The sequence below is a fragment of the Balaenoptera physalus genome, assembly GCF_965194825.1.
Source record: "Balaenoptera physalus genome assembly, chromosome: 14".
Classification (NCBI taxonomy): domain Eukaryota; kingdom Metazoa; phylum Chordata; class Mammalia; order Artiodactyla; family Balaenopteridae; genus Balaenoptera; species Balaenoptera physalus.
Genome location: NC_138893.1, coordinates 10,479,024 through 10,505,139, shown reverse-complemented (window position 1 = coordinate 10,505,139; position 26,116 = coordinate 10,479,024). Strand labels below are relative to the sequence as shown.

Genomic DNA, 26,116 nt, shown 5'->3' with positions numbered 1-26,116 from the left:
GCTTTCTCTAGTTGTGGCAAGCGGGGGCCACTCTTCATCGTGGTGCACGGGCCTCTCACTATCGCGGCCTCTCTTGTTGCGGAGCACAGGCTCCAGACGCGCAGGCTCAGTAGTTGTGGCTCACGGGCCTAGCTGCTCCGCGGCATGTGGGATCTTCCCAGACCAGGGCTCGAACTTGTGTCCCCTGCATTGGCAGGCAGATTCTCAACCACTGCGCCACCAGGGAAGCCCTACATAAATTCTTTAGAGGACAAAGGAATAGGATAAATTGCAAACAAGAAATTTAATCTTCATTGATATTTGTGTTTATTGGTGACTCTAACACTGTACCTGTTAGTAACAATCAACATTAACAATAATACAGGGGCACTTCCCTGTGGTCCAGTGGTTAAGAATCCAACTTGCAATGCAGGGGACGCCGGTTCAATCTCTGGTCGGGGAACTAAGATCCCATATGCCACAGGGCAACTAAGCCCACATGCCGCAACTACTGAGCCCGTGCACCACAAGTAGAGAGCCTGTTCACAACTACAGAGCCCACACACCCTGGAGCCCGCACACTGCAACTACTGAGCCCACAGGCTCTGGAACCAGCATGCCACAACAAAGAGCCCGCATGCCGCAACTAAGACCCTGTGTGCCGCAGCTAAGACCCGACGCAGCCAAGAAATAAATACAAAAACATTTTAAAAGATGCCTAAAAAAAATGAACAGAGTTCTGCTTCCAGTGATATCAGACCAATTCTCCTATAGATAACAATTATGAACAATAGACAAAACATTAAAAAAAAAGAAAGAGCTGAAGGCACTGGAATGCACACAAAGCAGGCAGAAACTGGAGGAAAAGCAATACCAAGGAGATGAGAAAGACACTGGGTATGCTTCCCCCACTTTTTTTTTTTTAATGGCTCTTTGTCTGAGGCATACCTCAGGGGGCAACTAAAATTCTGAAATAAAAACTGCAGTCTTTCTGTTTGCAAATCAGAAGGCAGGGTGGAAACAAACACATCAGCTAACAAGTGAGGAAGAAAACCCCAGAAAGGAAAGGGTCACAGAGAGAATCCTCAATTCTTCACGTAAATTCTGTCCTAATCTGTGGCTGACTCACGAAGTACATATTCAAAGCAGAATCCAAGCAGCCCATCTAAATCCAAAAGAATAGACTAGAGATTTCAGCTGCTGCTCACTACAAGGAAGACAGAGTTTAGAGTCTGTGCCCAGCTAATTTAACTGACTGCTAAAAGAAACAAACAAAAAGTCAATACTCCTCAAAGAATATAATAGGATCCAGAGATCCTATAATGAATTATTCACAATATCTAGGATATAATCCAAAGTTACTCGATGTAAGATAAAACAGGAAAATGTTACCATGTGCAAGAGAAACAATGATAATCAATGAGGACAGGCCAAGATGACTCCAATTTAGAATAGCAGACACAGGATTTTAAAACTCTTATTACAAGTTAAGGTCAAGCCCAGAGAAAATATGCTCAAAATGAATTTAGAAAAATAGTAAATTTTAGAGAAATATAAATTACAAAAGAGAATTAAATGGAAATTCTAGAACTAGAGAGTACAATATCTAAAAAAAAAATTCACTGGCTAGGCTTAACAGATTTGATATGACAGAAGACTCAATAAATTTGAATACTGATTAACAGAAATTATCAAATTTAAAAAACAGAGAGAAAAAACTGAAAAAAACAAAAAACAAAAAAAAAACCAGTTTTGTGATCTGCAGGACAATACCAAAAGGTCTAACATACATGTAACTGGAATCCCAGAATGAGTAGAGAGAAATAGTGCTGGGAAAAAATTTCTGAAGAAATAAGAGCTGAAAGTTTCCCAAATTTGGTAAAAGACATAAATTTATGGATTGAAAAACTTGACAAACCTTGAGCAGAACAAAGAAAAACCACACCAAGGTACAACACAGCCAAACTGCTTAAAACCAAATACATATAAAGAGAAAAATCTTAAAATCAGCCAGGAAAAAAACAAAACAAAACAAAACCCATATTACATACATCATACATGGGAACAATATGAAGGAAGGCTGACTTCTCACCAGAAAAAATGGAGGCCAGAAAACACTGGAATGACATCTTCAAAATATTGAAAAGAAAAAAAGTCAACCCAGAATTTCAATATCCAGAAAATATCCCACAAAAATAAAGGAGGGGAAGAATAAAGGCAAATTAAAAATATTTCTAAGCAAAATTACCAGTCAACCTGCACTATAAAAACTGGTAAAGGATTTGATTTGGGCTAAAGGAGACATTCAGGAGGAATGAAGAGCACCAGAAATGGTAAGTAAGTGGGCAAATATAAAAGGCTTTTTCCTCTAAATTACTTTAATACAGTTAGCTGTTTAAAGCAAAAATTGTAACACTGTGTTGTGGGATTTATAGCACATATAGATATAAGGCATATGACAACTAGAGCAAAGAAGACAGGGGATGGTAAATGGAATTTATAGTGGCAAGGTTCTTATATTTTACATGAAGGGGTACAACGTTAACTTAAAGAAGACTGAAAAGTTCAGGATATATATTGTAATTCTTGTGTCAACCAAGCTCCCACAAAATAGTAGTACAAATAGCTGTAGCTAAAAGAACAACAGAAAAATTAAAATGGAATTGTAAAAAATACTCTTTTAACCCGAAAGCAGGCAGGAAACGGAGGAAAAGAGAAACAAATAAAAAAAGTAGAACAGAAAACAAATAGCAAAATGAAAAACTGAAATCCAACCACTTTAATAAATGCATTAAATATAAATGGAATAACCCTCCATGTAAAAAGCAGAGACTCCCAGACTGGATTAAAAGGAAGACCCAACTACATGCCATGCACAAGAAACACAATTTCCAGCAATATATAAAGAATAATATGTTGTGATCAAGAGGAATAGGAAATTGATTTAACACTGCAAAGTTAATAAATGTAATTCATCACAGTAACAGAATAAAGGAGGAAAAACCTTGGAAACATTCCAGATGCCCATCAACAGAACACATAAACATCATATATTGTTGGAATACAACTTCGCAATTAAAAGAAGGAAAAGGAAAAATTCACTGATACACACAATGACATGGATGAGTTTCAAAACCATTATGCTGGGTGAAATAAGCCTTACCCAGGAGAGTGCTTAGTGTATGATTCTATTTATACATGAAATCCTACAACAGGCAAAACTAGTCCATGTAAAAAAAAAAAAAAGAAAATAGAACAGTGGTTGCCTCTAGGTAATGGGGTAGGGTAATAGGAGTTTGGATTACACAGGTTTACACAGTTTAAAAAACTGAATGCACCTTACACTGTGTAAATTTTTTTAAACCATAAACAAATATTAAAGTCTAGTTAATTATATGCACACTAAAATGTTTAGGGTTGAAGGCTACTGATGCCTGTAAGTTAATCTAAAATACATTTTTAAAAAAAGATAGATCAATGAATGACTATAGATGTCATAAAGCAAACACAGCAAAATATTGTAGAATTTAGGTGGCGGATATACGGCTGCTCATTGTATAATTCTTTCAAGATTTCTGCAGTTTAAAACCCAGGGACAGATCTTTCCAAATACAATTCCTTGCTACACTCCTTCAGATACACTCTGTGAACAAACTAGGTTTTCTCAAATATCAGAAACAGTAACTCTAGTTGTTTTAAACTTTTATTCCCTCTACACCCTTATTACAAAAAAGATTTAAAGCAGCTGTTAGCCTGTATTATGGTGATAGACTTTTAGGGTTGGAAGAAAGAGGCAATAAGACTTGCTTATATCTGTAAGCCCCAAACTTTAAATATTCGTTATTAACTTTTGAAATTCCTTAGGATTTAGGGGATTTTAGGCTGGAAATTTCTAATCTGGTCCAACTCCTCCTTTCCTAGGTATAACACATTTATTCATTGGAATTCTCTCCTCAAACTAGCACTGTAATACATTACACTATAATGTGTCTAATCAGTAAGGGAAGAAAGGTGGAAGTCTCCCAACCTACTCATTGCCATGAGGAAAAGCTGATGATTTTGAAAGAGAAAAGTGGCGAAAAGCACGTACGAAGCAGTGCATACCTCCTGTTCTGCTTGATAAAGCTTGACGGTGATGTTCCTCTGGAAACCCACATCATTGGCATCATAAAACACCCCGAGGCTGGTAATAACGATTGGATAGAGAACTCGGAAGCTCACGCTGACAATTCGGTCCTCAGAGAGCCCTGATGAAGTGTCTTCCAAAAGACTGAACGCCTCAATTTCCTGATTCAAAACTAAGGAAGTAATGAGAAAAGGAGTTTTACATAATCAAACGAAAACAACCTTTTATTTTACTAATATGAAGTGGGCTTGATAGCAAAATCTAGATAATTATGTTATATAATTCTTTCACAAATGGCAATAAATTTTTAAAGTGCTTCAGAAATATGGCTGCTTCCAGAAAAAAAAAACCTCATTTTGAAATTTAAGAATGAAGTTTTCAACCACATCTAAGTAAAATATTTAATTATAAGAACTACTTTAATAAACTTTTCTACACACGTGTGCGTCTGTATGTATAAACGCTACAGGGGAATATTAAATTTAAAGGCATCTATTAGGAAAGGTTGGATAAATGGGGATAATAAAAACAGTACTAATTGCAGTCATAAATAATGAGTAAATTTAGTCTTGCTCTGCAAATTCCAAAAATCCTACGTCTTGTTGAGCAAGTTTTGTGATGTCGGGCAATTATCACAGTATGAAAGTAACTGAAATCACTTCAAATAACACTGAAAAACTCTTTACAGCGCTATACAGTACTGATAAAAGATGATAAGCATATCACTTTCTCCTGACTTAAAAAAAAAAAGACAAGCACATCAAACACAGTAAGCATTTCTGACCACCTACTATGTGCCATCTCCCATCATATTTAATCTTTACAACTACTCTATGTGGTTGTGACATTATCTCCAGTTTACAGATTAAGAAAATGAGGCCCAGAGATGCATCTGATTAAGGTCACAGAAAGTGGCAGAGCCAGGAATCAAACCCAGGTTTATTGACTTCGAATTCAGTGCTTTTTCTATCCCCCCAGAGCTGTCTAATCAAAGCCAAACACAGTCCTTTTTGGAAAATTTTCTCAATTACCATAAATGAATCAGGATAGATTACATGAAGCAGCTAATATGGCTGAGAATATCAGTGTCACCTTGAGAAATAACATAACAACTTATTTTAAAAGATTATTCTATCAAAGTTCTTTATATTTTTTAGAGCTGTGGTTTTCCAACTTTACAGATCACACAACTCAATCAGTTAAAAACATTTGTACACATATTAATGTCATATTTATGTACAAAATATACACATATTAATGTCAGTTAATATATTCAATATTAATAAAGATTACATTTTATTTTCAGATAAAAAGAAATCCTGTTTTCTTCCCATACTCCAGCAGATCATTTGGAACCCTACTTTAGAGTTCCTAGAACGCTATTTTACACTTAGAAGATGCTCAATAACATGTGACTAAATGGAATTGATGGCTCCTTCCCAATTACACACATGAGCAGGAGGGAGAAAAGGAGGATACAGATTTTGTCATGGGCTGGGGCAAGCACTGGCCGGAGAGTCTAGACTCCAAATATAGTGAATAATAACAAAAGTTATTCTCTTTAATATACTCAGTAAATAGGATATCCAAAGTGAAGCATGTCCATTAAAGGCAGTAGGTTAAGCACATTATAACACAACTATTTTCTGTCTAAAACAAATGTACCTTGAACTTCAAGCTACCTGGACACAAGATAGCCTGCTGCTTTGATAATGCTATTAATCAAACTTCTATACATCCAAGAGTATCATGATGATTAATGTTCACGGCGACCTTAAGGTATTTAAATAAATCTAAATGCCATTTAAATTATCAAAGAGATAAAATTAGGTTCAATGGTAATTTAGTTATATCTATTTTTAAAAATTGGTAACCTAGGTATTATATATATGAAAATTTTCTATTAGTGAAAAACTCCACTCCTTTACTATTAATGAATAATAGCGCTTAAAATAGTAAAAGTCTGGTTAATCTAAAGGTAAGGTTTCTTAAAATTTGGTTTGGCTTGGTTTTGGATTTCAAACATAATTTGTTCTAGGCTACTCTTACATCATCAGTGATACAATATTTTATTAGGTTCATGGTCCCTTTGGGACCCCAGTGAAAGCTAAAGCACCCTCTCCCCAGAAAAAAACAATCATACACAAAATTTTGCTTACACTGTTAACAAATTCATAGACATCCTAAGTAAGAAACCTCTGCTTTACAATGCAGACCTGAAAATATGGTCAAATTTATTAAAAAAGCTGATTGCAACCCAATTTTATAAAAAGGCAGGTCCTTTAAAAATAACAATATTAAATACTGAACATGTCCCAGGAACTATTCTAAATATTTCTTATGTATCAATGTATTTCATCCTCAAGTCAGTCCCTATGAGGTAAGTACTTTTTACCCCCAGTTTACGGATGACGAAACTGAGGCACAGAGTAGTAAATAACTGTTCGAAGGTCATATAGCTAGAAAATGACGCAGCCTAGATTTAAAGCCAGGAGGCCTGACTCCAGAACCCACACTCTTAACCATTACACTACAGCTGTCTACAAAGGCAAGGTGCACATAATTATAGAGGTGTGACAAATCTTAAAACACCTGAAGTCATAATCAGTACATTTAAGATTTGGGAAAGTTTCATCTCCCTTAGAACCACAGCTGAACATAATGGGAAATGCTAATAAATAAAGATATACAGGTATAGAGTTATCAACTTTCTAAAATTGGTTCCCTGGTAACACGGAGGACCTAATTAGGATCACCTTTCTTCATCCTCATCAGAACTACCACAAAATTTTAACTGTAAGGAATAAAAAAATATTACTTGTGTTTTTAATTTTTTTTACTATTTGTTTCTTTTGCAGAAGCTTAGGCAATAATTCTTAGAGAAAGTTGAGTCACAATATTTGTATCAAGGCTATTATAACTCAGCAGGCTGGTGAAATCAGCAGTTTTCCTTAAGTTTATACTTCAGTAACTCAGGATTTGTCTATGCTTAAGGAATTTCCAGATGCGTTTGAATCATACTGAAAAATAAACTCTCCTGGATCCTAAAATTACATATCTATCTATGAAGAATCTTCACAGATGCCCAGAGTGGTTAGTCTGTCAGGAAGGATGAAAGCTACATTTTGAGGCAAGTTTGATTTTAGTCCGCTAAAAGCAGACCACGGTACTATTCAGCTCAACAACTCTTCCTCAACATCAAACCTGTGCAGTAATCCCCCCTCCCCCACCTGCCATCTGCGGTTTTCCTTTTCAGTTACCCACAGTTAACTGTGGTCCAAAAATATTAAATGGAAAATTCCAGAAATAATTCCTAAGTTTTGAACTGCATGCTGTCCTGAGCAGCATGATGAAATTTCATGCCATCCATCGCCGTCCTGCCTGGGATGTGACTCATCCCTTTGTCCAGCACGTCCCACCCGTGAGTCACTTAGTAGCCACCTCAGTTGTCAGATCGACCTTCGAGGCATCACAGTGCTTGTGTTCACGTCACCCTTATTTTACTTAAATAAGGCCCCAAAGCGCAAGAGTGGTGGTGCTGGCAATTCAGATATGCTAAAGAGAAGCCATGAAGTGCTTCCTTCAAGTGAACGGGTAAAAGTTCTCCACTTAATAAGGAGAAAAAAATCATATGCTGACATTGCTAAGATCTACCGCAAGAACAAATATTCTATCTGTGAAATTGTAAACAAGGAAAAAGAAATTTGTGCTAATTTTGCTGTCACACTTCAAACGGCCAAAGTTATGACTACATGCGGGAAAAGTGCTTAGTTAAATGGAAAAGGCATTAAATTTGTACAGTAAGATATTTTGAGAGAGAGAGACCATATTCACATAAATTTTAGTATAGTATGTTGTTGTAATTGTCTTATCTTATTATTACTTACTGTTATTAATCTCTTACTGTGCCTAATTTATAAATTAAACTTTATCATCGGTACGATTGAACAGGAAAAAACACGGTATACACAGGGCTTGGTTCTAGCAGGATTTCAGGCATCCACGGGGGGTCTTGGAATGTATCCCGCGTGGGTAAGGGAAGACCAGTGTATACAGCAGTCGTAAGGCTGAGGAAAAAGAAGACTTACCTGGATTCGTGATGTTGAGTAGTTTGCAGGAATAAGGATCTTCCCTGTCTTCCACAGGCACCTCACAGCCATGAGCACCTATTATGAACTTCACAAGCACACTGAGAGATGTGTTGGCATTAACATCAGTTACTGATCTTCACCTTGCACATGCACGTTTCCTCATGCCCATTGCAGAGCTTTTACTTTGAGACACAAGTATTTATTAGGATTAATACTAACTTAATTCTTCTAGTCTAGCAAAAAGGGGGAACAGGAAAACTAGGAGTCACTAACTACCAAGTGACTTATGTGTAAGCCCTCTACTGCAGGACTACATTAAAGCAAGCGTGAGTACGTTCGGCCTGGCCACCAGCGAATGCTCATGCCATTTAACAGCAAACTACGGTAAAGTCAACTTCTCATGCCCACACCTAAAAACACATCTATACCTGCAATCTCCTTCACTCGCTTTCTTCTATTTCACAGAGTGTTCCTTTTGCTTGAGTAGTCTTTCTATCCCAGAAGAGGACTTCTCCTCTTCTAGACCTTGCTTCACTAGCCACCTGTAACCCATGGCTCCTTCCCTACACATTATAAATACAATGAAGCCTGACATTAATTTCTACCCACCTACTATCCGTCCTTGTCCCCATCATTTCCTTTACAGTGAAGTCCTACAAAGGAACATCTAAAATTGCAGCCTCTGGTTTCTCATTTCCCACACATTTTATAAAACAGAAATTTTAGCTTCAGTACCCACCACTTCCACCGAGACGTCTACCACCAATACAACTAGCAATCTGCTGTTCAGTCAACAGACACTCTTCAACCCTTCCCTACTTGGCTTCTCTGGGGCTCGACAATGCAGGTCTCCTTAGAAAGCTCTCTTCTTTCTCCACGTGGCCCTGCTCAGTGGGTTCCCTGGCTCTTCCTGCCCAGCTCATCCATTAGAGTGGATATCACCCCAGGGCTTTGCCCTGGGATCGCTTCTCACTCGACTCACTCTTTCACTTGCTCTCCCTGGACAATTTCTATCCACAAGGCTTCAACCAGCCTGGGAATGATTCCTGAATTAGCATCTCTAGTTTAGACCCAACTTCTAAGGAAAAGATCCATGAATTCATCGTACGTCTTCACCTAGACGGCCCACAGACAGCTGTGTGCTACAGCCTGCTCCTACTGGGTCATGAGGGCCAATTGCAAAATTTTCAAGAATTTTGTGAGCTGGTTATTAAGCACAGCTTTTATTAAAAATTAAATTTATAAACTTACAATTAAATACATTATATTAAAAACAAAGGAAATACATGCTCAAATTCATCATTTCTTACTTATTTCTCTATCATCTCTGAGGTTATATGTATCCATTGTATCTGTATAGTGGGGATATTATAATGGTGCACCACTGCCTTTCTTCCCCAACTCTGTGTTCAGAGACATCACATTAGTTGCTTGAAACTGGCCACGGTGGAAACACTTACAGCATGGAAACTGGCAAGCACTACAAGTAAGGGTTTGATTTATTCTTCTGTTGATTGTCTAGACTTACAAGTGATGGAGAAAATGTTAGTATTGCAGATCAAACTTAAAAATGTGACATGTTTGTGGCCATTCCATTGTGAATAGTACAAAAAATTGAGGAAATACTCTTCCACTGTTCAAAACCTATCATCGGATTCAGCAAGGAAGTCACTTCATTGACTAAGAGTAGAGTTCTGTCACATACCTTAGTTGTCACTTTAGTCTTAATCTTTAAAGGAAATATTCATGTCAGAACTACACTCTCATCAACAGCAGCCACAGGTTGGTTATAGATACAGAAGTCTGGCAAACAATGATGCATTCTGAGAATCAATATGGAAGTTATAATAGAGAGCATCATTATATACCTATTATCTGTCAATTATGTGCTCCAGTCTTTATATCAATAAAATTTATAATAAACATATACATACATATAAGCATGCTTTTCTTCAGAGAGCCAGTGAATAAACATTTACCAGCACAGGTACCTGCAGATACCTCAAACTCAACAAATCACAACTAAGCTCCTTCCCTAAGAAACCTGCTCTTCTCATCTAGTATCAATACATTTTGTCTTGATTGATGATTTCATTATTCTCCAAGTTAGAAAGCTAGCAACCATCCTAGAGTCCTCGTCCTCGTTCTACATGCCAATTACCGTATTTCCTTAAAAGGTCACCACTTTAGACAAGGACTGCTAAGGGGCTGAGCTAAATAGGTCTCACCGGCCCCCTGAACTCTCAACACGTTGTTCTGCACAATCTGGTCACTGCCTACCTCTAACAGTTGTAACAGTTATAAGCCCTCCCTTCTTTCCTTTTTATATGATAATCTTGCTCTCTCTGCCTCTCTTTCCTTCCCTAAGTGCTCTCTCTCACACTCACCCACAAACACATATACTCCCTACCCCATAATCTCTGCACTCCAGCTACACAGAACTGTATGGAATTTCCCAAACACTCCAACCTATTTTGTATCTATTTAATTCACAGCACATATAACATTTTATTACACTATTACATCTATTTCCTTCTACTAAACTCCAAGCCCCCATAAAGACTCAGGCTATAGGTATTTATCTATGTATTCTACTATACATAGTATATACTACCTGTATACAGAGAATACTTAATAAATAATTGTGAAATTGACAACTTACAGCTTCACTACAAAGGCTTTTAATTAAATAGCGTCCTTGAAATATATGTGGAGTCTGCCTCCAGTGAAATGCAAGACCTGAAAGTAAGCCATAACCACAGAAATGCAAATGCTTTCTTTTACGAATGGCCAATTAAGGCAGAATACCTTTTATAAACAACTAGCATTTAGAATTAAAGTATAAACAGAAATGAATAAATGTGTTAAATTATTGCAGATATTTACCAAATTTGCTTTTTTAAGCTATCTTCAATAGTTTTACTAGATCCACAAAATTACTCTGCCCCAGGAAGAAGTTTCTGGCTAATATCTATTTTTATATAGGTATCCCATCATTTTTATAAAACAAATCAACAAGCTTCTAAATTTAAAGTAAGAATACTATGATAACAAATAAATTACTGGTGAATGCCTGAATGTTAATTCTACTCGTTATATTTAGCTCTGAGTCATTCCCTCAATAGTTTTTGAGTGTCTTACTCTGTGCCAAGTTAGGTTCAAGGTGCTGGAAATACATCAATGAAAAAAGCTGAAGCCCCTATGATCATAAAACATAGTCAAGTGGGGAAAGACAAACAATTTATAAATATACAACTAAATATAATAAACATGCTAGTTGGTGATATGTATTACAAAGAAAAATAAAGTCAAGTAAGGGAAGACAGAGTTGGAATAGTGCTATGATATCTCAACAGAGACCTGAAGAAAGTGAGGAAGTGAGCCATGAGGACATGCAGTGGAGGAATGGTACAGGCAGGGGGAACAGCAAGTGCAAAGGCCCTGAGGCAGGAGCACATTTAGGGTACTGAAGCCCAGTGAGGTGGCCAGGGCAGGGAAGTAGATGTAGATAAGGTCAAAGACCACAGTAAAGACCTGGGATTTCACTCTGAGCAAGAAGAGAAGTCAGTGGAGGAGTATGAACAGAAAATTGACATGATTTGACTAATTTTAAAAGGATCACTCTGGCTACTGTATGGAAAATAAAACACAGGAGATCAAAGGTGGAAGCAGGAAATTCAGATATGGAGGCTTCTGCAATAGTCTAGGTGAGGGGTAATGGGGTCTAGACCAGGACGGTGGTTCTGATAGTTGTGGTAAAGGCGTTGAGAAGTTGGATTCTGGATACAATGTAAGGTAGTGCCGAGAAGATATGCTAATGGATCCGATGTGGCATATGCGACAAAGAAGGATCAAGATAACACTGTACTGTAAATTGTAAAAACCTCATATTTTCCTGACGCCTCAATATCCCCACAAACAGGCTGGAGCATCCCGCCCAGATGACCAGGTCCACTCGGGTGACAAGGCTGGTCCCTGCCACAAGTTCCCCTTCTTGCCCTCCCCTGACAGTGACCTCGTGACATTCAAACCCAACAATGAAATCCCTCATGCCTTTTGCTTGTACACTCCACCCTGACCCCAAGTAAAGACACCTGCCCACGGGTCGTCACTCTCTCTTGGCTCCCCGCCTGCTTCGGTGAGCCCGCTCCTTGGACCCTCTTCCCATTTGGCCCCCCGTGTGGTGTGCCAGGCCTCCATCTCTAGGACCTGTGAGTATGACAGATCCTTTCACTTCCGATGCTTCTCCCAGTGTAATTCCCATTGCCGTGCTGGAGCGACCCTTACAGACCCCACAAGGGGGACTCACTCCTCCACTCACAGCTCAGACACCAAAGTTTTCATCTGAGCAACTGCAAGAGATGGGTCATTATTTTCTGAGATGGGAAAGGCTAGAGGAAGTGCAGGTTTTCAAGGTGGTTCTGATGGCAGTGATGACTCCGGGGCCTTTTTTTCACTTGCTGGGTAATAGGTTCTATTATCACTGCGATCCTGAACTAGAGAAACCTGTCTTGAAAAGGAATGAAAGCTGCTATGAGTAAGATAGGAAATCTATAAATGTTCACTACTGGTGACAAGAAAATTCACAATTGCGATTCCCTCGTATAGCTACTCAGTCACAAGCGTGCCAGCTGAATGCAATCCTGAGGGCCTTCTCTGCTTATCAGTGACTTTGCATAAGCAGAGAAGAATCGTCACATCACTAGAAGTCCAAACTTCCATGCTTCGCTTCCACTAGCCCCTCACTATATAATCTTCAGAGGCTGCTTTCCCTGAGAAGACTAAGACCTTGGGTTCCTAACCAACAACCGAGCCATCTAATGTCAACATGTGACGTGCTACCGAAGCTCAGGCCTGGAAGGGTGGTCGGGAAAAAGAGTATGGCAAACTGTACAAACCGCAGATCACACACAACCAAATGATACAGAATTGAAAAAAATTAAGTATATCTCTTCTGGCTTAAAATCTTTGTTAAATTTACTTTTTGGGCTCAACTATGTGGAGGAAAAGCAAAATGAAATAGTCATTTCTCTGAGGAAAAGAGGTCACATATCTGAATTAACATCTCTGACTCTCCAAGAAGAGATTTTTCAGAACACTTATTCAATACGTCATGCAAGGTGTGAACCCAAGAAACCTACCGTTGGGGCTTCCCTGGTGGCGCACTGGTTAAGAATCTGCCTGCCAATGCAGGGGACACGGATTCGAGCCCTGGTCCGGGAAGATCCCACACGCCGCGGAGCAACTAAGCCCGTGCGCCACAACTACTGAGCCTGCGTGCCACAACTACTGAGCCCATGCACTGCAACTACTGAAGCCTGCACACCTGGAGCCCGTGCTCCGCAACAAGAGAAGCCACTGCAATGAGAAGCCTGCGCACTGCAACAAAGAGTAGCCCCCGCTCGCCACAACTGGAGAAAGCCCACGTGCAGCAATGAAGACCCAATGCAGCCAAAAAACAAAAAAACAAAAAAAAGAAACGTACCGTTGACTTAGTGCTGGGTGTTGTACTAAATGCTTCAGCCAGGTGCTTCTTATCACATTGCGAAGTTCATGGTTATTGCGGGCTGACAGCACACCAACTACCACATCATAATGACTAGATTTCCACTGGGGAAGTAAGGCCAACCAATCTAGAAATAAGCAATAGTAAATTAGAAATGTCATTTCTCAATTACTGTTAAGTTCAATATGTAACATAAAAATGTTTATTACAAGATAATATAAATATATGTTCATATTTGCAGAAAATACAAATAAATACAAAGAATAAAAAACCTAAAGCACTCATAAAATTCACCATCCAGAGATAACCACTACTAACATTTTGGTGCAGAGTCTTTTTGCTTCCACACCTATGTATGTATTCGTGCTCACCCAAGTATATATGTAAATTCTTCAATACAAGTAAGATGTTTCTGATAAGAATCAGTTTGGAAGGTCAATGTGGCATAAACCATACAACAGTAGGCAGTAAGAGCCAATTATAAAATGCTGGCTTTTTATTTTAGTTATAAAAGTTATTTAACTCCTTGAGCCTCAGTTTCCTCAAGTAGAAATGGGTGTAATAATACTTCTCATAGAGTTGTAAAAATTAAATGATATAATGTGTATAAAGGTTCTGGTTTGGTAGCAGGCAAAGAGTGGGCATTCAATGGCAACTAACAACAACAACAAATGTGCTGTCAAAGGCGAAGTCCTACATGAATATTAGTTATTAAGTTTGGGAGATAAAGCTGAAGGACTACCATGCTGGAAAGAATCAGAACTCTTATTCATGCCAATAAATTCTACAGCCAGCAAACATTTATCACTTGAATAGTGCAAAGGATGAAGGAGGGAAAACGTTTCTAGTTAAAAAAAAAAAAAAAAATCAAGGGACAAGTCATTTTTTACTATCATATTTAATGGACAGGATTACATTTTTAAAATATGTCCTTAGAGGGAGTTCCCTGGTGGCCCAGTGGTTAGAATTCCAGGCTTTCACTGCTGTGGCCCCGGTTCAATCCCTGGTCAGGGAACCAAGATCCCACAAGACGCACACCACCCCCACCCCAAAAAACTGTCCTTAGAGAAAGACAGAGGGAAAGATACTTTGTCCCTGTTTTTCATCACCAGTTTCAAAGCTTGGGAGCTACAAGCTAATATATAGCTCTCATTAGGGATCCCATTTCATCTCTTTCTTCATGGTCGAAACTGATCCCACAATGTTTCCAAAAATAAATTTCTGCAGGCCAGAGAGCTTTACTGTATTAAATGAAATGTTTTTATATGCCATAGAATCCAGGTATTCAAAAGACAACAAAGACATGTTGATATTTCTTCAAGGGAGAATAATTTAAATGCTTATGTAAAATTGGCAACGACAACCTAGTCCCTCCCCCTACTTTTTCACAGAGAAATATTAGCGGTAAGTACACTTTATAGACAGGAGTGAGGAAAATGCAGTAACCAGACATATCTGACATTGATTCTACAGCCAACATGCTGCACAGTATCAGTAAGAAGTTTCTTAAATCCTCGTGCCTCAGTTTCCTAATCAGAGAAAGCTGATACAGAAAACAGTCTTTAGATACTCTATTTCATCTGTTTCAAAATGTCTTCTCAAAAGATTAAAAAGCTTTAAAAGATTAGAAGAGCAAAAATTATATGCATCCGAAATGCCTCATTTATCTGACTTCATGAGAAAACAAGGTTGCTGCACAAAAGTAAAATTTCAAAATAACTGAAACATCCCTTTAAATGCCAAACATCACTACCTTATTTTTGACAGGTAATCAAAATAAATCTTTTAGAGATGGATTACATGAAACATCATTTAACCTTTTCTTGATGACAAAATCTTCTTAAAATTTTTCTCAAATTTCTCTCTTTATCATTAATTCTAGTCGCAGCTTCAGTTCAAATTCTTACCTTTCACCTGGACCTACAAGGCTATCCTAATAGTTTCTCCCAGACTTCTCCATGAGATTTTTCTAAAAATAAATACATAAATAGACACGAAGATAACCATGTGGTATGCGAAAACCTCATGGATTATCGCTGAAAAGTACTTTAATCTTATTCCACCTCTCTCTGCCACTGCCAATCCTCTCTGCTTCTCATCCACATCTTAGCTGCTTCTACTGAACTGTGTTACTTTTTACATGCACTTCTCTTTTTCTTGCAGAAGAGAAGTACATGGCAGATTCTGGCCTTTTAGAGAACTTCTACCTCCAGAAATATTGAAAAATAGGTTTTTAAAGACTTGACCAAAAAACTGTTAGAACTGATAAACAAATTCAGTAAAGTTACAGGATCCATAAACAATATACAAAAATCAGCTGTATTTCTACACAGTAATAAACAATCAGAAAGAGAAATTAATAAAACTCCCAATTTCAATCACATCAAAAAGAATAAATACCTAGGAATAAATTTAACCAAGGAGGTAAAAGACCTGTACACTGAAAAGTATAAGACATTGATGAAATAAATCGAAGAATACAGAAACAAAAGATATTCCACGCTTGCTGATCAGAAGAATTAATATTGTTAAAATGTCCATACTAGCTAAAGCAATCTACAGATACAGTGCAATCTCTATCAAAATTCCAATGGCATTTTTCAGAAATAGAAAAAAAAAAAATCCTAAAATTTGTATGGAACCACAAAGACCTCGAAAAGCCAAAGCAATCTAGAGAAAGAAGAACAAAGCTGGAAACACCATGCTTCCTGGTTTCAAACCATATTATGAAGCTACAGTACTGGCATTAAAACAGACAAACAGATCAACGAAACAGAATAGAGAGCCCAGAAATAAACCCACGCGTATATGGTCAATCCATTTACAACAAAGGAGCCAAGAATGTACAGCGGGGAAAGGACAATCTCTTAAATAAATGACGTTGGGAAAACTGGACAGCCACGTGCAAAAGCATGAAACTGAACCACTAACTTACGCCATATACAAAAATCAACTGAAAATGGATTAAAAACTTGAATGTAAGACCTGACACCATAAAACTCCTATAAGAAAACATAGGCAGTAAGTTCCTTGACATTGGTCTTGGCAATAATTTTTTTAGATTTGACACTGAAAGCAAAGGCAACAAAAGCAAAAATAAGTAAGTGAGACTACATCAAACTAAAAAGCTTCTGCACAGCAAAGGAAACCATCAACAAAATGAAAAGGCAACCTGCCAAATAGGAGAAGATATTTACAAATCATATATCTGATTAATATCCAAGATATATAAAGAACTCATACAACCCAATACCAAAAAACAAAGAATCCCATTTAAAATTGGGCAGAGGATCTGAATAGACATTTTTCCAAAGAAGACATGCAGACTGCCATCAGGTACGTGAAAAGGTGCTCAAAATCACTAATCATCAGGGAAATGCAAATCAAAACCACTATGAAGCATCACCACACCTCTTAGAATGCCTATTATGAAAAAGATAAGAAATAACAAGTGTTGGCAAGAAGGTGGAGAAAAGGCAACCCTCATGCACTGTTGGTGTGAAAGTAAATAGATGCAGCCACTAAAAAATGAAAAACAGTATGGAGGTTCCTCAAAAAATTAAAAATAGAACTACCATATGATCCAGCAAAACCACTTCTGGGTATTTACCTGAAGGAAATGAAAACATTCACTAGAAAAGACATATGAATGGGGATGATATGCATGATAGTGAACATGGGGGTGTTTGCTGCAGCACTATTTACAACAGCCAAGACATGGCAGTAACCTAAGTGTCCACTGATGGATGAATGAATAAAGAAAATGTGTTCTTTATACACAATGGAATATTATTCAGCCATAAAAAAGAAGGAAATCTTGCCATTTGCAACCACATGGACAGACCCTGAGGGCATTACGCTAAGCGAAATAAGTCACACAAAGACAGGCTGATACCATATGAACTCATTCATATGTGGAATCTAAAACAAAACACCAAACTCATAAATACAGAGAACACAGTGGTGTTTGCCAGAGGCTGGGTCTAGAGGGTAGGCATAATGGGTAAAAGGGGTCAAAAGGTACAAACTTCCAGTTATAAAATAAATAAGTCATGCGGATGTAACGTACAGCATGGTGACAATAGTTAACAATATGGTATTGCAGGGAATTCCCTGGCGGTCCAGTGGTTAGGATTCTGGGCTTTCACTGCCGTGGCCCGAGTTCAATCCCTGTTTGGGGAACTGAGATCCCGCAAGCTGCAAGGCATGACCCCCCCGCCAAAAAAAAAACCAAACAACTGTATTGTATTTAAATGTTGCTAAAGAGAGTGGGTCTTAAAAGTTCTCATCACAGGAAAAAAAAATTTGTAACTGTGTGTGGTGACAGATGTTAACTATACATACTGTGGTGATCATTAGAGAATACATACGTGTATCAAATCATTATGCTGCACACCTGAAACTAATGTAATTTGTCAATTATATCTCAATTTTTAAAAATACTTGTTTCTTCTGCCACATACCATCAATGTAAATCAGTCCAACAGACCTGTGAGTAGTGTGTCACACAGTACAAAACTCAAAGTGGGGAGTTCCCTGGTGGTCTAGTGGTTAGGATTCGCCGCTTTCACTGCTGTGGCCCAGGTTCGATCCCTGGTTGGGGAACCGTGATCCCGCAAGCCACGTGGCACAGCCAAGATTAAACAAACCAACAAACAAACCAACAAACAAAAACTCCTCAAAGTGGATGCTGTGTAAGAATGCTGCCCAGCTTTCCAGTTCCCCTGCTACACTTTCATCATCCTCTGCTCAATGTTGCAAGTACAGGGTACCTAGTTTGATTCTGGTGTCTGAAAACAGGAAACAAAAACAACAACAAAAAAACTAAGAAGTGAATATGAGACAAAGAACAAAGATAATTTACAGAAAAAGAAATGCAAATAGCCAACAAACCTATAAAAAACGGTTCAACTTCACTAGAAGTTTGAATTACAACAATAATAAGACACCAGTTTTCTCCTACATTCAAACTGACAAATATTTTCTTAAATGATAATACCCAAATGACTGATGTTTTGATAGAGGTAGTTATTTCAAGGAAATGGCTACTCTCCTATGCTGCTAAAAGGAATGTAATTTGGTATAGTATTCTGCAGGAAATTTTGCCAATATACATCAAATACCTCAGAATTGTATAACTTTTGTCCTTGGCTAAGAATATAGGCTAAGGAAATAATCAGTGATGCACTAAAAGATCTCTATTCATCACAGTGTCGTTTCTTAATAGTGAAAAACTGCAAAATACATGAATGCACAAATGAGGCATCAGTTACATAAATTATGGTGTATCTATATGCTAGAATACTATACAGCCATTAAAATTGTTTTAAACATTTCATTAAATGCTGTTCTACATCTTATTAAGTAAGATAAGCAGGTTGTAAGAACTATGTACATACTATTTGGTTCCATTTATATAAAGTACAAAGCAGGCAAATCTCTGCCACTAAAGATCAGGATCATGGGTACCACTTCTGGCAGCGATAAGAAGGGAGCATAAAGGAAGCTTCTAAGGTGTTGGTAGTTTTTCTGTTTTTAATTTGGGTGCTGATTAGCTGGGTGATTCAGTTTGTGAAACTACATCAAGCTCACATTTACGTGCACTTTTCTGAATGTACATTATATATCAAAAAAAATTTTTTAATACTAAATAATTCCCCCGACCATGTTTTATATGTATTGATACATTCAAAAATTGGCCAGTATAGATCATTTTTCTTTCCTTTTTAAAAAATAATTTCAAAGCTTTTCTATAAAAAATTTTACTTTTATAAGAAAAAAATGTAAATCATGGAATGTGAACGATCTATAGGTGACAAACTCATTCATACTTTCCCAGTTTTCTCCTCTTGATTCATTCCTTCAAGTAACTGAGCACCTCCGATGTTCACTGCTTTAGATGGCAAATATATAGCAATAAACAAATCTTCATACTGTCAAGAATAATTAAAACCCCACACAAGCTCCCTGAAGGCAATGACCATTTCTCTTCTTTAATACGTGGTAGATCCTGAGAGTCTGGCAACCTGCTAGACTCTGCACTGAAAGTGGACATCCAAAAGTTTATTAAAGACTCCAAAACTGACTGCTCAAAATAAGCCCAAAGATTCTTAAAAATCAGACTAAAATTTCCATTCTCATGTGCATGTCTCACATGACACCAACCACAAACAGGCAGGAATCTTGAAAATGAAGAAAACATGCAAGTTCACCACATATCTACTGATAAGGACAATCACTATACACACTACCAGCGTGCTCTCACCAATTTCAGATCCCTCCCCAAACACCTCACCAGCAAGGACATCAGCCACCTCCACACTACCATTCCTCTCTAAAGTTCAGAGTGCTCACGAGGAATCAGGCACTGTTCTGGGTGTTTCATTAACTGAATCTTCACAATAACCCCGTGAGGTCATCATTTTATAAATAAGGAAACTGAAGCACAGAGACCAGATTAGCATATAGCGATCATTTTGGACGAGGCAGCCCTAGGCGAAACTGCAAAGCAAGCTCAATTTGTCTTTGACCTTCTGCTTGCCCCATGTCGGTTTCCATTTAACAAACTGCCAGCACCTTGAGAGCAGGGACTCAATACCTACTGCTCCAAGCATTTGTTGAATGGATCCGTTTCTTTCCTTTCTCTTTGGTTTCCTTCTTTCAAAATATCCTAGAAAGAGAAGCCTCTTTTGGCACATCATTCTTCTAAATTAACTATTAAATAATTCCTGCTAAGGCATAACCCCAAATCAATACGTTATCATTGAGATATCCTGTATCTTTATTCCCTAGCCCAAATGGCTGTCTCCACCTCCATTTTCCTCTCCTCACCCCCTAGCTGCGCCGGATTTCACAACAGGAGATCTGCTGGCTCTTCACCAGCTGTTCTCCCTGACTGGGTTTCACCTGTTCAAGGTGAGCTACTACATTAGAATACTACCACGTACTAACACAACTGACACACTTCATTCATGCATTCAGGTTCCTGCCCAACTATGACCTCTTTAGAGCGGCCTCCCCTGACCTCTCTACTGATTTATTTATAAATTTATTTATTTTTGGCTCCGTTGGGTCTTTGTTGCTGCGCGCGGGCTTTCTCCAGCTGCAGCGAGCGGGGGCTACTCTTCCGTTGCGGTGCACAGGCTTCTCATTGCGGTGGCTTCTCTTGTTGCGGAGCTCGGGCTCTAGGTGTGTGGGCTCAGTAGCTGTGGCTCGCGGGCTCTAGAGCGCAGGCTCAGTAGTTGTGGCGCACGGGCTTAGTTGCTCCGCGGCATGTGGGATCTTCCCGGACCAGGGCTCAAACCCGTGTGCCCTGGACTGGCAGGTGGATTCTTAACCACTGCGCCACCAGGGAAGCCCCTGACCTCTCTATTTAAAACAGCAGCACATCATTCTCTATCCTCTTACACTGCTTTATTTTTGTCACCACACTTATCACTCTCCCCTATGATATTTAATAATTATTTTCTTATGTTCTGCCTTCCCTTTTGAACTGTAAACTGCATGAGGGCAGGGACTTTATCTTGATTACTGCTGTAATCCCACACCTACAACAGGAGTTGGCACAGAGGAGGCTCTCAAACATTTGTAGAATCAACTGCAAGTCAGAGGGCCTTTTTTAACATTCAGGGGAGGTAAATCTCCCTTTCGAAAAATACTGCCACGACTTAATGAGACTGAAAACAGACAAAGAGGCAGGAGAGAAAAGAGAACAAAAACAAAATTTTAAATGTAAATTCAAGGGAAGAATACTTAACAAAGTCTTAGGTTTTCTCTCTCACTCTAGGCTTAAGGGATAAGGGCTAAAATGTAAAAATGCTCCAATTTTTTGGTTTGAACTGGTGACAACACAATGAGAAAAGAATTTGTAGGAAATTTTAGCAATCAAGATGCTTCTACTGTTTTTAGTTTTGAAAGTACCAAAAGTGCAAAACAAAAGTTAGGACTCTGCAAGGTTTCACTTAGATTAAATACTCTATTTAATTTATTATTTGACTAGATGCACAATATCCATCTAAAGTCAAAGTTAATTTACACAACTAGTACTGATCTCCTCACCGATAGCCCTGCCCTTTCCAAGGTCTACTTCCTAGTTTCCTTAATCTAGCCTGGTCTCACAGGACAGCAGATACGGTATCACTGTATCACTGAAACACTAACGGAGGGGGAAAAACTTATCTCAAAAAGAAGAAACATTTTTTTTACCAAGTTACTTTTAATACTTTTAGGTGAGCCCCACAGGAATAAAAAACACTGGGAAGAGGTAACCCCCTCACCTCCAGGAGTGGCCCAGGGGAAGACTGGCTACCTGAGGGGAAGGAAGCACAAAAGAGACCCCGTGCAGACTCAGGGAAAGGGAATGTCACTGGGGCTGGGAGCTGTGAGCACTACAGGAGAAAATGTGAGCATGGTGGGACTGGCTCCAGGCACACAGGCAAAGGGCAAAAGGGTTGGACATGAAGCCACAAAGCTTCCAGAACTAGAACAAATAATTTTAAAATGTGTATGGAAACACAAAAGACCCCAAATAGACAAAACAATCTTGAGAAAGAAGAACAGAGCTAGAGGAATCAGGCTCCCTGACTTTAGACTATACTACAAAGCTACAGTAATCGAAATGGTATGGTACTGGCACAAAAACAGACACATACGTCAATGGAACAGAACAGAGAGCCCAGAAATAAACCCACACACTTATGGTCCATTAATCTATGACAAAGGAAGCAAGAATAGACAATGGGGAAAAGACAGTCTCTTCAATAAGTGCTGCTGGGAAAACTGCACTGCTACATGTAAAAAAATAAAATTAGAACATTCTCTAACACCATATACAAAAATAAACTCAAAATGGAGTAAAGATGTAAATGTAAAACTGGATACTATAAAATTCCTTGAGGAAAAAATTGGCAGAACACTCTTTGACATAAATCGCAGCAATACGCTTTTGGATCCATCTCCTAAGATAAAGGAAATAAAAGCAGAATTAAACAAATGGGACCTAATTAAACTTAAAAGCTTTTGCACAGCAAAGGAAACCACCAATAGAAACAGGAAGACAACCTGCCAAATGGGAGATATTTGCAAATGATATGACTGATGAGTGATTAACATCCAACATATATAAACAGCTCATACAACTCAACATCAAAAAAACAAACAACCCGATTAAAAAATGGGCAGAAGAAATGAACAGACACTTTTCCAAAGAGGAAATGCAGATGACCAACAGGCACATGAAAAGATGCTCAACATCCCTAGTCATCAGGGAAATGCAAATCAAAACCACAATGAGACATCACCTCACACCTGTCAGAATGGCCATGATCAAAAAGAACACAAATACTGGGGAGGATGTGGAGAAAAGGGAACCCTTGTACGCTGTTGGTAAGAATGTAAACTGGTGCAGCCACTGTGGAAAACAGTACGGAGATTCCTCAAAAAACTACCATATGGCCCAGCAATTCCACTCCCAGGTATATAACCTAAAAAAACCCAAAAACACTAATTCCAAAAGATACATGCACCCTAATGTTCACAGCAGCATTATTTACAATTACCAAGATATGGAAACAACCTAAGTGTCCATCAACAGATGAATGGATAAAGAAGATGTGATATATATACACACGATGAAATACTACTCAGCCTTAAAAAAGAAAGAAGTTTTGCCATTTGCAGCAACATGGATGGATTTGGAGGGCATTATGGTAAGTGAAATAAGTCAGAGAAGGACAAATCCTGTATGATCTCACTTACACGTGGAATCTAAAAGATATAACAAACCAGCGAATATAACAAAAAAGCAGCAGGCTCACAGATGTAAAGAACAAATTAGTGGTTACCAGTGGAGGGCGGAGGGGCAATATAGGGGTGGAGGAGTGAGAGGGACAAACTACTGGGTGTAAGATAGGCTCAAGGATGTGTTGTACAACACAGGGAACAGAGCCAATATTTTGTAATAACTGTAAATGGAAAGTAACCTTTTAAAATTGTATAAAAACATAAAAAATAAATCTAAAAAAACTAAGAAATTGTCAGGGAGGCCTACTAAGTTTTCTGCTTGAACGTACGGTTTTCGCTTGTTTATGGACCCTAAAAGATATTTAGGTCATAAATATCCTAAGTATGCTCTACAAGTAAATTCCAGTAGAGCTCACTCATCAGACAGAAAAGAAACTTGTGAAATGCAAAACCCAACAGGTGTTACAGAGCACTATATATCTATAGCACTTTCCTCAGCTCCATTTACAAGACTCTAAAAAACAAAACAAACAAAAAAAATCCTAACCTGTTAAGTTAAATGTCCTGTAACACTGCACTTTCATTAAATCATTTAAATAGTATCTTAATTCCATTCAGGTCACACAAACAGCCTTTTCAAAGAACTTGTGGCTTCTCTAATAGAAAAGGATTTTAAGAGACGGTTACCAGAATAAAGAACTCCAATTATAACAGTGAGATTGCTTTGAGGATTGCCAAATTAGTTTCTGTACTTTCTACTTCTAAGTTAAGGCAGAGAGCCATCTCAGAATTGCAAATATTCAACTCTAATTCTTAAAAATATTGCATAAGAAAACAACTGTCTTGGGGAGAAGTGGTAAGAAAAAAACTCCCAACGTAGTTAAAAACCAAAAACGACTATTACCTCATCTTTAAAACAGCCTTCTAGGCTTCATTACACGTCCTAGGGCAAGCCCTTAAAAAAGAAGACAAGAAAAAAAGGGAAACCTGAAGACGTCTTAAGAGCGGTGGAATTCATTAACAACAACAGAAAACCCCCTGGGCTGTGGGCACAGCATTCTATTTCTCAGGCTGTGATGTGAACATGAACAAAGGTTTCTTTCCCACGAGAGAATAACTTTTAGAGCAAATGGGGAAGACCATTAAAGAACTTGATATTTTCGTGTATATTTCACTCGCAGGCGTTTGCAAACCAAGTTCCCAGGAACAACTCCACTCGCAGCCATGCCTCGATCTGTTCAACCGACTTACATCATAGTTTTCAAGGAACACAAAGTACAGTATACTCTCAAAGCAAAGTTATTCCTTAAAAGAAAAACCCAGCCACCTTTTAAAACACGCACAAACGTGATCCACGGCCCGAAGACCTCAAAAGTCTTGACCGAATAAGACCAACACCTGGGGAGGAAGAAAGCAACCTGGTAGTCCGACCCCGGGCGTGAGCAGCTGCCGCTTGCGGCTGAAGGACACGCGGGGCTTTGCTCCCCGGGCAGGCGGGCAGGCGCCGGGAGACTCGGGCCAGGCCTGGGGACAGCCGGAAGGCTTGCAGTCGCGGGCACCGGCTTTGTGGCCATTAAGAAACGCGGGGAGGTGAGAAGCGGCCGAGACGCGAAACGAGAAAAGCGCCCTCAAGTTTGCCAGATATTAACGCCTCGAGGATGAAAAGGGCCGTTTGTTTCATCGGCGGACCGTCGTGTCGGGCCTCCCCCCGCCCGGGACTCCCGGCGGAGCTCCGCGAAGGAAGCCGCCGGGAGGCTCGGAGCCGACCTCCCCCCAGCTCGCGGCCGCCCGGCCCGCCCCGCCCCGCCCGGCCCCAGGACCTCACCTGCCCGGCCGGCCCCCGAGGCGCGGGCGGGCGGCGGGGAGCGCAGCCGCAGCCAGAGGTGCAGCGCGGCCCCGAGCACACACGGGCACAGCAGCACCAGCCAGTTTCGCATTGGCCGCCCCCGCCTGCTCCACCTCGCACCCCCGCCGCGCTCCGGGCTCTCCCGCGTCCCCGGAGGGAACCTGCAAGAAGGGAGGCCGAGTGCCGGCGGCCGACTCCCGCGCTACGACTCCGGGGACGCCCACCCTCGCGCCCGACGCCGTCCAGGTTCCTCTCGGCTTCGGGCCCCGCGCCTCGGCTTCCTCAGACCACCAGCGGCAGCGGCTCAGCCGGGCGGAGCCCCGCCCCCTCCCCTTGGCCTCCCCCCCGGCCCCGCCCACCTTTTCTCTCGCTCGCCCCGCCCCCTTCCCTCGCGTCCCCTCCCGCTCTCGTCGGCCAGCCGGGAGCTGAAGTCCCGCTCTGGGATCAAGCAGGGAGTGCCCCAGTGATCCAGTGACTGGAAAACCACACTTCCCATAACCGCACGCACTCGCCTCCGTCACTCGGCGGTTGCGGAGGCAGAGCGCGAGGCCCCACACAGAGCATGCGCAACCTTTTTCGACGTCTACTGCCCCCCGGCGGCCGAAAGGAGGTAGTGCCGGGCGACCCCGCGCTTCAGGGCCGCCCCCACCCGGGAGGGAAACACAGCTGAGATGGAAGGTGCTGATTGCCCAAGATTGAAAGGGAGATCTAAGGGAAGGCTTTTTAAAATCACGCAGGAGCTTCCTTATGCCGAATGCTAGCCTTGTGTGGGAGATGGGCTCTTGCGGACGCCGGAGATCGGGGCGAGGCAGCCCAGTTGCCTTCAG

General features: G+C 39.9%; 1 protein-coding gene across 4 annotated transcripts in view; it reads right to left on the bottom strand.

Annotated features, from left to right (window-relative positions):
- B3GALNT2 (beta-1,3-N-acetylgalactosaminyltransferase 2) overlaps window positions 1-25,636 on the bottom strand; it is a 51,415-nt gene extending 25,779 nt beyond the window's left edge. Inside the window, exons 1-4 of one of the 4 annotated variants that reach the window (XM_082423134.1) lie at window positions 25,269-25,636; window positions 13,682-13,829; window positions 8,194-8,294; window positions 4,084-4,277 (exon numbers count right to left, since the gene is read on the bottom strand). In XM_082423134.1, the coding sequence (XP_082279260.1) occupies window positions 4,084-4,277; window positions 8,194-8,294; window positions 13,682-13,829; window positions 25,269-25,380 (555 nt within the window). In that variant the 5' untranslated portion in view covers window positions 25,381-25,636. The remainder of the gene's footprint in view (window positions 1-4,083; window positions 4,278-8,193; window positions 8,295-13,681; window positions 13,830-25,268) is intronic. The other 3 variants (XM_082423133.1, XM_082423132.1, XM_082423131.1) reach the window with 3 other exon arrangements.
- Between the last annotated feature and the right edge of the window lie 480 nt (window positions 25,637-26,116).